At 46.1% G+C, this 14,344-nt stretch overlaps 1 protein-coding gene across 1 annotated transcript; it reads left to right on the top strand.

Moving 5' to 3' along the window:
* The first annotated feature begins 1,860 nt into the window (after window positions 1-1,860).
* On the top strand, window positions 1,861-14,036 carry LOC121766843. The gene is made up of 8 exons (XM_042163079.1): window positions 1,861-2,203; window positions 2,546-2,625; window positions 2,725-3,102; window positions 10,355-10,515; window positions 10,963-11,225; window positions 11,796-11,852; window positions 12,312-12,880; window positions 14,022-14,036. The coding sequence occupies exons 1-8, from the start codon at window positions 1,861-1,863 to the stop codon at window positions 14,034-14,036; spliced, it is 1,866 nt and encodes a 621-aa protein (XP_042019013.1).
* Window positions 14,037-14,344: the final 308 nt, after the last annotated feature.

A 14,344-nucleotide genomic window follows, 5' to 3' on the forward strand; every position in this document is an offset into this window, starting at 1 on the left:
GCTCCATCCGGAGTCTGTGCGTCCCGGGAAATGATCCTCCCCAATCTCAGGCCGTTGCATCATTGATAAGGCTAATTTCATGCATGGGTCTAGGGACTTAATTCGTGATTTTATTGGGGCTAACGCACGTTTTAAGCCAGGTGTGTGAAGGAATTTGCCAGATCCAGGAAAGAAGACCAAAAAATCACAGGGTCGAGGAAATGGCGATTTAGTGAACGATTATGAAGAGAATTGCTCGACGGAGGAAGCTCTAGAGTTGAAGGGTAGAATAGGGATTTCTACGAAGACTCGAGGGCTATGTCCGCATCTATAAAAGGCAGAAGCATGCAAGCTGGAGGGATCTTCTCGGTGGAGACCTCACCACAGCCTGTTGCTTAGTTCATTTTTCCATACACACACTTGGTACTAATTTGCGGAGATTTCAGTTCACAGGTCCGGGGTTTCATCTTAGCTTTCGATAGTGTGTAACACCGCTCTTAATTGGGGCGAAGAAACAATTTCTCTTTCGCTTTCCGGATTTTACTTACTCTGCCGAGCTTCGTTGTTCGAAGCTCGGTTTGCTGTTTTTACCGAAGAATCTCTGGTTTTAATGCAAGTTTGATTTTCTGTTATGGCAATTGTGTTGATTTCTAGTTTGATTGTTTCGTTGTTGAGATTCTGGTGTTTTAAATTGTCTGAGTTGGATGCGTTTCGCAGCTGTTTTTGAGTCATTGCAGGTTAATGGTCAGATCTGGGAGATTGGAGTTGGATTGTAGAGGAATCCGTGTTTGATCTGCTGAATTTGTTTGTTGTTGAGTTCGGATGTCTTGGATCCGGAGTGGATCAAGTATTCCGGCGTGAATCTGAAGTAGTTTCGATCTGATTTTTATGCCTAGTTTACGTGTTTTTCTTTCATTCCGTCTAGTGTACGCAGATCTGATGTGTTTCCATTTTGTGGCAAGTTTCCGACGAGCAAATTTCTATATTCTGTTCGAATCTCGCTTTGTGTTCTGTTTTGTTCATCTGCAAGTTTAATCCAGCTGAGAGGATGCATTGTGCTACGAGCTAGCGTCAAAGTTTGTTGTCTGCAGTCCTTTCTGTACTTGCCACTTTTTGAATGATGGTCCCCACTTTCAGTTATATTCTGTTTAGCTAGATTAGGTAGTTGTTTACACTGTCCAGGAAGTGGTTATGTTTCTTGCTGTCGAAGTCTGAATTTACAAGTTAACATGTCCTAGGTCTAGCATTTACATTTCCTGCCTAGGTCTAGAGTTAGTTTAAAATTCTCAACCCTTTTGCGTGGCAGCAGCCATTTGTTTGTCCAAAGCCTCTGAGCACTACTTTGCGAGTCCATCTCTGTGGGATCGACCCCACTTCCCTATACTAATTCATAGTATTCGGGTTGAGGGATTTATATTATTTTTTGAAAGGGGAGTTGAGAGTGTCCAACGACTAAAGCACTGTATGTTCTCTTGAGTTCCTGGACCCTGTGCTCCAGTGGACTTAAGAAGCATGGTGTCTTGACCGAGCGCTTGCATTGATCAATTTCTGTGCATACGTACGAAAGAGCGTCTCTCTATGAATCTCTCCCCCCCTTCCAAATGGCGTCCTCTCCCATGCCTACATTATGATCGGTTTTGGCATTCTTATTTTCTCTTTACTCATTCTCTCTCCAAATATTCTCTCTCAAATCAAAACCCCAAATTTCTCTCTCTCTCTCTAACCCTAATCTGCAAAATTTCGCCCAAGATCTTTACAAATTTCTGCAGAATACCCATGGATAACAAACAAGGAACCAGCAGTGCCTCTGGATCCGCCGAGAAGAGTGCGGCGGAGTTCATGAATGAACTATTTCAGAAGTTTGGAGGGGCCGACAAAGCGATGCAGGCGTTCGCGATGTTCGCAATGGGACAAACCATGCCAGCCGGTCCCACAACCACCGTGACACAACCGGAGGCTGTCGAGACACCACCCACTGCTGTACCCGAGCTCGTACCGGAGGCTGCTACCATAATTCCAGAAGAAACCACCTCTGCACAGGACACAGTCCCAGTCATCACCACCAAGCCGGAGGACGATGCAGTACCCGCTGTTCCAGTACCAACCCTTGCGGAGATTCGCGAAGTAGAGACAGATCTGGCCGCGGGACTGAATTTATTGGCCGTAAGCGAACCCAGGTTAGATTCTGATTCTACGAGGGAAACCCCTGTTTTAAAGGATGGAGGTAATAGTGTTTCAGAGGGAGTGAACCCCGATATTTCTGCTGGGGACTTAGTGGAGAGTGTTGTTGAGGGGGAAACCCCTGTTCTGAAGGCGTCTGTTGAGAGGGATGCCGTTGTTGATGGTGACGATGTTCAAGTGGGCGAAGCCGCCCTAATTTCTGAGAAGGATGTGGAAGGGGAAACCCTAGAAGTAGTTGGGGGCGATGAAGCCCAAATTGCTGAGGAAGATGTTGTTGCGGGAAGGACTCCCGACAAGTCTGTGGGCACTGATGCCCAACCTGAAGGAAATCTTAAGGGGTTAGAAACCCCTGTTTATATCGCGGGGGCAACCCCATTATTAGCAGAGGAAGGTGGAGCACTCGATTCTGAGGATGCTCAAGAAACTGTTGATGCAGGACTCAACATGATAGTGGATCTAACTGAGGTCCCTGAGGAGGCCGATTCGCAGCTAAATCTAAGGGGAACAAGGAGACGGACACGTCGAAGTATTCTTGATGACATTGACGAATCCGCACAACAAAAGGATAAGGAAACGCTGGACCTAGCGACAGCCGTGTCTGAGCAGGGAGACTCCCCCAGACCGAGTGGAAGGGAGAGTGAAGAAGAGGGGCGCCGCGCGATGGCTAAGAAAAGGAAAGGTAAACAAATTGCTTCCTCCTCGACCGAGAAGGCGAGGGGGATATCTACTGATTCCCCACTTCCTCCACCTGCCAAGGTACCATACGCCGCAGAGCCCGAGAGTCCTGCCAGGTCCAGCGATTCAGAGGAGGACCAAGAGGCAGATGTACTGAACTTTGAGCCGACGGAAATTTGGATTACAAAGGAACTGCTGGACGATATGAGAAAATTTGACGATCCGAAACGTGCGGCCATATACAAGGAGAAGAGTGCTGAGGGAAAGGTTGCGAAGTCTGGAAAGATGTACCACCCGGCGGAACTCAAACATATTAGCTCTAACGATGAGTTCAAGGGGTATATAGATGCAATCGGTTTTGATTGTTACTGAAGCACTGCCCTTTCGAAGTTCCAGTTGACGCGGCCCGTGAATTCTTCTCCACATTCCGGTTCAAATCCACTGCCGACTTGGATACGGAATCCATAACTTTCAGGCTTTTTAATGAAGAACATAGGATGAGTATCCGGGAGTGAACCTTGCGGATGGGCTTGCTAACGAGGACAGAAGATGATGAGGGCCTGTGGAACGAAAGAATGGTTGGTCCGCCGAAGTTGACGCTAGGATTTAAAGCGCAAAGTGCGTGGGAGGTCTTGACTCACCCAAGAGTGGGTCAATTTAAAACAAGTTTTTCAAAGGCACACCATATAGAGAATCGGGTCCTGCGATTCGCCCAAACTTTTGTCAGCTACAACTTGATGGGCACTGCCAACAACGCCCTGACGACCGCCGACCTATATTTTACGTGGTGCATGGCCACAGGAGTACGAGTTCATTTGGGTTATTGGTTAGCCCAAGCCTGCCATCAGGTCACCTCCAACCCGTCCAGGCATCTGTACACGTGCCATCTTCTCGGGGCCTATTTGAAGCGCAACGTGGTGATTAAAATCAGCAAGGCCTGCCGTGAAGTAAAGATGTGCTCAGCCCCGGAAGTCTTCAATTTCGACTTTTTTTTCAACAAGGGGTTACTGATCGCCCGAGGGAAGGAGGTGTGTTTTTACGAGGTCGGTAAGTCAGAGGCACAAGTCAAGCAGGAACCCGATGTGGTGGAGGTAACGGATCAAGCCACTGTGGACGAAGTCAGGCTGATGGTTATGGAAGTTAAGAAAGAAGTTGAGGAGGTACGGAAGGGAATAGACGGGGTCCGCAAAGAAATGACCGAGATCCGAAGGGAATTCGGAAAAAGCAGGGAAGAGGCCGCAATCCTGAAGGGCCGCATCACCGATTTGGTGGCTTCCTCAAATCAGCAAACCAACGGGATGGCGGAAGGTGTTGCTTTAATGACGACCATGCTGAAATGGCTGCGCGGAAAATTCCCAGACGCTTCGGGAACTCTTCCTGGGTCTAGCGGCGACATTACAACGCCGGGTCCAGGAAGTGTATCTGCGCAAAAGCCATCACAAGGCCCGAGGCCTCACACCACCCCCTCTTCCGCTAGACCCGTGATCCTAAGGACAGCCATACCCCGACCTACTGATGACAGACCAGAAAAGCCGGAGATGCCGGCCAGGAAGAAAGCAAAGGTGACCCAGCCGACGGTGCCACCAAAGTTTGGCTCCCGCGGGGGCCAGACCCCGAATTAAATTTCCCCGCGTACCCAAGTAACTTCTTCTTTTCTGTTTTTCGTTTTTTTTTTAAATTCTTTCGTTTTTTTTAATTTTACCTGCCAACATGCTACGTTCTGTATATATGTGTTGAACCCTTCCACACTTAGCCCAATCTTTGGTCTAAGTGTGAGAAGAGGGTATTATGTCATAGCATGTTTTGTGTTGTATGTTGTTTCTTCTCCCGCTTAGCACGATGTTCGGTCTAAGTAAGAAGTTTGTTTTGTTTTGTCTGTGTGTTTGTTTGTTTGTTTTTGTTGTCTGATGTTCTTACTTCTTTTCCCCCCTTCACTAGGAAAGCTTGGGGACAAGCTCGAGTGAAGTGGGAGGGGGGGGGGAGTAAGTATAGCTTCTATTTTTGTGTCTTAGAGTCTTTAGGTTGCGTGTTTCGCATGAATTAGTAAGATAATAAGGCAAGTTTCACTTAGTAAGAGCGATTGAAGAGAGAATATATGTCAACTTTGATGCCCCTTTTTCCTAATAAATTCAGAATGGTTTGGATGAAGTTGGGACGATGGAAAAAGCCTCAGATAACCTAGTTGTGAAGCCCCACATTAAGAGTGAGTTATAAGCCTAAACACTGTGAGCTAACTTATAAAAATGGGCTACCACTTGATGCTTAGGGAGTAGAGAATAAAGGAGAAAAAAATGGGAAAAGGAGGTATAAGCTGGACGAAGTCCAGGAGAAATGAGGTATAAGCTGGACGAAGTCCAGGGAAAAGGAGGTATAAGCTGGACGAAGTCCAGGGGTTTAAAAAAAAAAAAAAAAAAAAAGAAAGAGAAAATTCGATATAAGTTATCCTTAAAAGGCAGGAAGCAATCGTCACCTGACCCAGGAATTCAAAGTAAAAGGAGGATTGTAGCAAGAAGGGAGAACTCTCATAACCCAACGCATCAGTGGTATAATTTTAACTGAGGAGCGTTTTGATCCTAACATCCCTGGTGAGGAATGAGTGATCGAGCGAACCTAACCGCTGGGAAATCAAAGGGGGTTTCGTGACGAACCGACAAACCGTTTTGAAGTGGACGAGAAAAGGGGGAAGATTTGGAGAATGTAGACGATCGGATAGGACTCAAGCTTGTGGGGACGGTCGCCTAAAAGTCGAACTAGTTCATGCTTGTCTGTTATGTTTGTTCTCGTTTTTTTTTAGTTTGTAGTTGTCTAGGTCTAGGAGTCTGTTTTGTTTGTGGAATCGTACTTGGGGGGGGGGCGTGCATTGAAATTTGCCTTATTTCTTTTTCTTGTCTTTCATACTTGAGGACAAGCATGGTTTAAGTGTGAGCAGTTTGATAAGGCTAATTTCATGCATGGGTCTAGGGACTTAATTCGTGATTTTATTGGGGCTAACGCACGTTTTAAGCCAGGTATGTGAAGGAATTCGCCAGATCCAGGAAAGAAGACCAAAAAATCACAGGGTCGAGGAAATGGCGATTTAGTGAACGATTATGAAGAGAATTGCTCGACGGAGGAAGCTCTAGAGTTGAAGGGTAGAATAGGGATTTCTACGAAGACTCGAGGGCTATGTCCGCATCTATAAAAGGCAGAAGCATGCAAGCTGGAGGGATCTTCTCAGTGGAGACCTCACCACAGCCTGTTGCTTAGTTCATTTTTCCATACACACACTTGGTACTAATTTCCGGAGATTTCAGTTCACACGTCCGGGGTTTCATCTTAGCTTTCGATAGTGTGTAACACCGCTCTTATTTGGGGCGAAGAAACAATTTCTCTTTCGCTTTCCGGATTTTACTTACTCTGCCGAGCTTCGTTGTTCGAAGCTCGGTTCGCTGTTTTTACCGAAGAATCTCTGGTTTTAATGCAAGTTTGATTTTCTGTTATGGCAATTGTGTTGATTTCTAGTTTGATTGTTTCGTTGTTGAGATTTTGGTGTTTTAAATTGTCTGAGTTGGATGCGTTTCGCAGCTGTTTTTGAGTCATTGCAGGTTAATGGTCAGATCTGGGAGATTGGAGTTGGATTGTAGAGGAATCCGTGTTTGATCTGCTGAATTTGTTTGTTGTTGAGTTCGGATGTCTTGGATCCGGAGTGGATCAAGTATTCCGGCGTGAATCTGAAGTAGTTTCGATCTGATTTTTATGCCTAGTTTACGTGTTTTTCTTTCATTCCGTCTAGTGTACGCAGATCTGATGTGTTTCCATTTTGTGGCAAGTTTCCGACGAGCAAATTTCTATATTCTGTTCGAATCTCGCTTTGTGTTCTGTTTTGTTCATCTGCAAGTTTAATCCAGCTGAGAGGATGCATTGTGCTACGAGCTAGCGTCAAAGTTTGTTGTCTGCAGTCCTTTCTGTACTTGCCACTTTTTGAATGATGGTCCCCACTTTCAGTTATATTCTGTTTAGCTAGATTAGGTAGTTGTTTACACTGTCCAGGAAGTGGTTATGTTTCTTGCTGTCGAAGTCTGAATTTACAAGTTAACATGTCCTAGGTCTAGCATTTACATTTCCTGCCTAGGTCTAGAGTTAGTTTAAAATTCTCAACCCTTTTGCGTGGCAGCAGCCATTTGTTTGTCCAAAGCCTCTGAGCACTACTTTGCGAGTCCATCTTTGTGGGATCGACCCCACTTCCCTATACTAATTCATAGTATTCGGGTTGAGGGATTTATATTATTTTTTGAAAGGGGAGTTGAGAGTGTCCAACGACTAAAGCACTGTATGTTCTCTTGAGTTCCTGGACCCTGTGCTCCAGTGGACTTAAGAAGCATGGTGTCTTGACCGAGCGCTTGCATTGATCAATTTCTGTGCATACGTACGAAAGAGCGTCTCTCTGAATCTTCTCCCCCCCTTCCAAATGGCGCCGTTGCCGGGGATGGATGGCGTACTTTGTGTTAGTGCCTAGAGTAGTTGGTACGAATAATTTTAATTTACTGTTTTTTTTTCGTTTTCTTTGTAGTGCATGAGCAGGAGCTTCTACCGGAGTAACTCGTCTGGTTGGAAACACGGTCAGTCCGTTTGGAAGATCAAGGATACAGCCTCCACCGTAACTACCAGATCAGGGTTCACGACGGGAGATCCGTTCCCGACTGAGTTTTTGAGTGACGAATCCTGGGAATCTTCAGGACGAAAGGATCCGGAGTCCCCACCAAAATCAGAAACAGAGTCGGAAACAGGGGAGGAAGAGGAAGTTGAGATGGCGCACGTAGCAGACCCAGATCCAGAAATAGGGTCACTAACGGCTCATCTCGATGGAGAGCCAGCGCATGCAATAGTGATGAACCCACGTCAGAAATCTATTGAGATCAAAACGAATGTGTTAGGCGTCTTGCCAACATTTTCTGGGCGAAGGAGTGAATGCCCGTACGAGTTTTTGAACGAGTTTAGCAAGTTGTGTGGCATTCAAAAGAGGCCTAATGATGCGACAGAAGAGGACTATCGCTTGCGCGCGATTCCTTTCACTCTAAAGGGGGAGGCAAATACATGGTTGTTGAGATTACCCCCTGATTCTATCCGCACCTGGAGGGACTTTAAATTGGAGTTCCTAGATTACTTCTTTCCATCCAACAAGACGAACGCTCTGAAGAAGGAGATAGTGGAATGCAAGCAGGATTACGATGAGTCATTGAGCCAATACTGGTCAAGGTTCAAGGGATTGCTGGACGCGTGCCCGAATCATCGGATGATAGAGACGGAGACATACTCTCTGTTTTATGAAGGGGCAACTCCCGAGTCTAAGGATTTGATGAACTCCTCGAGCGGGGGGAATTTTACAAGGAAGAGAGGAAGCGAGGCAAGAGAGATTTTGGGAAGATTAATCGACGCCAAGAAGGCGTATGACAGCACGAGGAATGCTGTGAGAAGAGGCTCTGCGAATGCATTGAGGGAGCTGGAGGATGACAAAGTTGAAGCAAGGATTGATAGGCTGGAGAAAGCCTTGCTGAATGCTATCGAAAGGACTAATACAACCGCACTAAAGGAAACGGCTAAGATGTTAGGTCCAGGAGATAATCAACTCCAGCAATATTACGGACCTCATGAAGGTGATTACCAGGCCCAGGCGAACGCGATGGGAAGTTGGAATCCTGATGGAAGTTGGAACCAAGGAAGACAAAGAGATGCACCCTGGAGAAATCACCCGAACTTTAGATGGGCTGAAAATGAGCAAAGCCAGCCAGCACCCCAATTGAGTATACAGTCCGCACCGCAGCCCGAGAGGCTGGGTAACTGGAGAAATCATGAGGGGCAAGGAAATTGGAATAACCGTAACTAAGGAGATCACTCGACCTGGGGAGACAAGAATCAGAATTATCAAGGGAACTCTTATGTACCACCACATCAAAGGAATGCCAAAGCACCTTACCCAGGTCAAGGAAGTAATTTCAACAACAATCCAAGAGGTCAAGGGCACATTCGCCCAGGCCAAGGAAGTGGAACAATCCAGAATATAGGGCCAGGTCCCAGTCAGCCAAGCTCTAGACCAAGGAACCTTGATGAGATGGTTCACGACCTCGTCAGTTCCCAGCAGCACATTCAGAACAATTTACAGTCGAACAATGATGTGGTTCACAAGCTTCAGGATGCGCAGCAAGAACAGAAGGCGGCAATGGATATGTTGGCCAAACAGTTGTCTCAAATAGCTACTTCCTTGAGTGATATGCGGGGAAACGAGGGCAACATTCCTGCATCGGTAAGACCACCTGACAGAGCCAATATTAGCCAGATCACACTAAGATCTGGGAAGGAGTACGAAGGGCCGGTCATGAGGTACGGAGAGGTCACGACCCCTATTAAGGATAAGGGAATAGAGGATACAACCACTGAATCAAGGGACTCGGTTGAGAGCAACCCTGCGGTTAGAGATGAACTTCGGGCAGGAGATTTATAGAAACAGTTGCCCAGGACAATCGAACCCTTTTTCCTAGATCCAGAGCCGGAATTGGTAGAGAACAGAGGAGTTGATAAATCTTCAGCAGGTGAATGTTCCGGAACCGGAAAACGACCAAAACCTTTCCCGAACCGAGGAGAGGCAAAGAAAAAGAAGGATGAGCCAGTGGATCTTATGGATATTTTCGGGAAACTGGAGATAAATCTACCCTTCTTACAGGCTTTGAAAATGCCAGTTTTCAGCAAGTTCATCAAGGAGTTTATAGCTGGGAAGGCTCGACCTAGTGGAAAAATCTTGATAGGCGAGAATGTGTCCGCGGTGATTCAGAAGCGGAGGATGCCCTCGAAATGCAATGACCCAGGTATGTTCACTTTGCCCATTTCTATCGGCGATGTAAAAATTGAGCAAGCTATGTGTGACTTGGGAGCATCCATAAATGTGTTACCCCTGTCCATATACAAGAGGTTAGTGGGAGTAGGTATGGTGGATACGAAGGTTGTGATCCAATTGGCGGACAGGTCATGCATCTGCCCTGAAGGAGTGCTCGAGAACGTAATAGTCAAGGTACACGACTTCCTGTACCCGGCTGACTTCCATGTGATTAAGATGAGCGATAATGAGTCTGTAGAGTCTGGCGGAGTATTATTGGGGAGACCTTTCTTGCGAACTGCTAAGACTATCATTGATGTCTTTGATGGTACTATCTGTCTCGATTACAATGGGGATAAATATACATTCAGCATAGATGAGGCAATGAAGAAGCCACTTGATGTTGAAAATTTGCATTCTGTAGATGTCATTAACCCCTTGGTCCAGGAATACCTCGAGACCGAATTAATGCAGGGACAGATTGAGAACTCAGAGATGAGTCATGCTGTTGATAGGGAAGTGGCCAGTTGGTGCCAAGCAATGAATACGAGCAAGTTGTCAGATGAAGAGCTAGCAGAAGCAATTCTGGAGTTTTGCACCAAGCCCGAGCTAACCAGATCGAGGGAGACACTTTATGGGGCAAGCAAGGAAGATCTTCCTGGATCGACTAAGGGGACGACGACTGGAACAGTAGAAAAGAACCCCTTGCCTCAGGAAAAAGATGTTCCCAAGAAGGAGTTGAAAACACTTCCGCCAGGCCTAAAGTATGCTTACCTTGAGGCGAATGAGACTTTTCCGGTGATTATCAACAGCAACTTGATCAAGGAACAGGAAGAGGAGCTGCTGAAAGTCATCCGAAGGAACAAGAACGCTATTGGTTGGACACTTTCTGACTTGGTGGGGATTAGCCCTGATCTGTGCATGCATCACATTCGACTAAATGAAGGAGCGAAACCCTGCAGAGACCCTCAACGCAAATTGAATCCCAATATGAGGGAAGAGGTATTGAAGGAGGTCTTGAAGCTGCTATCCCTAGGAATCATTTATTCCATACCAGACAGTGAATGGGTTAGCTCAGTACATATGGTACCCAAAAAGTCGGGAATCCAGGTTGTTAGGAACGACAAGAATGAGTTGGTACCGACCAGGCTAGTCACCGGTTGGAGGATGTGCATTGACTACAGAAAATTGAACGAGGCAACCAAGAAAGACCATTTTCCCCTTCCGTTCATCGACCAGATGCTGGAGAGATTAGCAGGCAAGCAATATTTCTGTTTCTTGGACGGATACAGTGGGTATTTCCAAATTTACGTGGACCCCGAGGACCAGGAGAAGACAACTTTCACGTGTCCGTTCGGAACGTATGCATATCGGAGAATGCCGTTTGGCCTTTGCAATGCACCAGGCACTTTTCAACGGTGTATGATGAGTATTTTCTCAGACCTGCTGGAAGATTGCATTGAGATCTTTATGGATGACTTCACTGTATACGGGGATTCATTTGATTCATGTCTGGCGAGCTTGGATGTAGTACTGAAAAGATGTCAAGAGAAGCACTTGGTCTTGAATTTCGAGAAATGCCACTTCATGGTCCCTGAAGGAATTGTCCTGGGGCATGTAGTATCGGAAAAGGGCATACAGGTGGACCAAGCAAAAGTGGACGTGATATCAAAACTGCCCCACCCGATAAATCAAAAGGAGGTAAGGGGATTCCTAGGTCACGCAGGGTTCTACAGGAGATTCATAAAGGATTTTGCCAAAATTGCTCAGCCACTCACTCATCTGTTGCACAACGATGTTGAGTTTGTTTTTAATGAGGAGTGCATTAAGGCTTTTCAGCTGCTGAAGGACAGATTAGTATCTGCCCCCATCATCAGAGCACCTGATTGGGGTTTGCCGTTTGAAATCATGTGCGATGCGAGTGACTATGCAGTAGGGGCGGTGCTAGGTCAAAGAGTTGACGGAAAAAGTTACGTAATTTTCTATGCGTCAAAAACGCTAAATCAAGCCCAGAAAAATTATGACACCACGGAGAAGTAAATGTTGGCAGTCGTGTACTCTTTTGAAAAATTCCGACCATATCTGCTCGGGTCGAGGGTGATAGTCTTCACAGATCACGCTGCGATAAAATACTTACTGGCAAAAAAGGAGTCTAAGCCAAGGTTGATCCGTTGGGTGTTACTGTTATAGGAGTTTAACTGGGAAGTCAGAGACAAGAAGGGAACGGAGAACAAGGTGGCTGATCACTTGAGTCGCATTTACCAAGGTGAGACGGATGAAGCAATACCTGATGCGTTCCCGGAAGAACATCTTTATTATCTTAACGATTCTCCTAGACCTGTCGATTTTGAAGAAGTAATGGCAGCGACAGGTCCAGGAGGTGCTGAAAAAGGGAAATGCCAGACGAATGCAGAACCATGGTTCGCTGACCTAGCAAATTACTTGGTCACTAAAGAAGTGCCCAGCTCCGACGAAATTTCCCGGGCCCAGAAGATGAAATTAAAAAGTGAAGCCAAATACTACTTTTGGGACGATCCGTATTTGTGGAAAATGGGAGCTGACCAGGTAATTAGGAGATGCATTCCGGAGTGGGAGCAAAGGGATGTGCTGAATCATTGCCATGCTCTAGCTTGTGGGGGTCACTTTGGACCTAGGAAGACTGCAAGGAAGGTTTTAGACAGTGGTTTCTACTGGCCGATATTACACAAGGATGCATTCGAATTCTGCCAGAATTGCGAAAGGTGTCAGCAGACCGGAGGAATTTCTAGAAGGGACGAAATGCCACAAGTTCCGGTGATTGTTTGTGAGATTTTCGATGTTTGGGGTATGGACTTTATGGGTCCATTTCCATCTTCATATGGGAATACATACATACTTGTGGCGGTGGACTACGTTTCGAAATGGATAGAGGCAAAAGCTACGACCTCCTGCGAAGCTGTAGAAGTAGCCAAATTTCTGCGATCTAACATTTTCAACAGGTACGGAATCCCTAGGGCTGTCATCTCAGACCAAGGAACCCATTTTAAGAACCGTACAATAGAGGCTCTCATGAAGAAATACGGAGTCCACCATAGGTTGTCTACACCTTATCATCCTCAGTCCAACGGCCAGGCAGAAATATCAAATAGGGAGATAAAGGCCATTCTCGAAAAAACGGTGAACCCGTCTAGGAAGGATTGGAGTAAGAGACTGGATGATGCATTATGGGCTTATAGGACAGCTTATAAGACACCTATTGGTATGTCACCATATAGGTTGGTATTCGGAAAAATGTGCCACTTACCCGTGGGAATCGAACACAGAGCATACTGGGCGGTCAAAGAGATCAACATGAACCCGCAGGCTTGTGAAGAAGAGAGGAAGATGCAGCTCCAGGAACTGGAAGAGTTACGGCTTGAGTCTTATGAATCTGCCATGTGGTATAAGGAAAAAACTAAGCTTTGGCATGATAAAAATCTCCGGGGCAAGGAACTCAGGGTAGGACAGAAAGTCCTTTTGTTTCAATCCAAGCTCAAGTTGATGCCTGGAAAGTTAAAGTCTAAATGGATTGGGCCTTACATCATCGTGGGACTTCGAGCAAACGGAGCAGTTGAAATCCAGGGAAGTGCACCAAATTCCATACCCTTTCTTGTCAATGGACATAGGATAAAGGTCTTTAGGGATAGCTCGGAGTTGTGTGTAGTGGACGAAGTGCCACTACGCGCACTCTTTGATATCACCTAACCAGTCTAGGAAGGAAGTGTTCTTAGAATATCTCCTGGGTCTAGCACTTAAAAGTTTGACCATACCCTAATCCAGGAAATTTTGAGAACACTTAAAAACAAATTTTGTAAATATTTAATTGCTTTCTTTTAAAAAAAATTTCCAAAAATATTTTCGAAACACCAGACCCATCGGGAATGATTTTGATGCTGTCATATCCTAGGCCCGGGGGGGTTTGGCGTTTCATTCTTTTTAGTTTGATGTTTCTTTTAGTTTTTCAGAAGGAATTTACTTGCGCAAGGAATTGTGGGAAAAAGAATTTTATTGTGGGAAAAAGAATTATGGGAAGGAATTTTGATGCTGTCATATCCTAGGCCCGAGGGAGTCGACACCGGTTCGGTTTTCAAAAGGCACTTTATGGGGAGGCGTACGGTCGCTAGCGTCACCACCTGCACCCGCCTGCAAAAGAAAAATGTCCTCTCCCATGCCTACACTATGATCGGTTTTGGCATTCTTATTTTCTCTTTACTCATTCTCTCTCCAAATATTCTCTCTCAAATCAAAACCCCAAATTTCTCTCTCTCTCTCTAACCCTAATCTGCAAAATTTCGCCCAAGATCTTTACAAATTTCTGCAGAATACCCATGGATAACAAACAAGGAACCAGCAGCGCCTCTGGATCCGCCGAGAAGAGTGCGGCGGAGTTCATGAATGAACTATTTCAGAAGTTTGGAGGGGCGACAAAGCGATGCAGGCGTTCGCGATGTTCGCAATGGGACAAACCATGCCAGCCGGTCCCACAACCACCGTGACACAACCGGAGGCTGTCGAGACACCACCCACTGCTGTACCCGAGCTCGTACCGGAGGCTGCTACCATAATTCCAGAAGAAACCACCTCTGCACAGGACACAGTCCCAGTCATCACCACCAAGCCGGAGGACGATGCAGTACCCGCTGT

This window comes from Salvia splendens, chromosome 15, assembly GCF_004379255.2.
Source record: "Salvia splendens isolate huo1 chromosome 15, SspV2, whole genome shotgun sequence".
Classification (NCBI taxonomy): domain Eukaryota; kingdom Viridiplantae; phylum Streptophyta; class Magnoliopsida; order Lamiales; family Lamiaceae; genus Salvia; species Salvia splendens.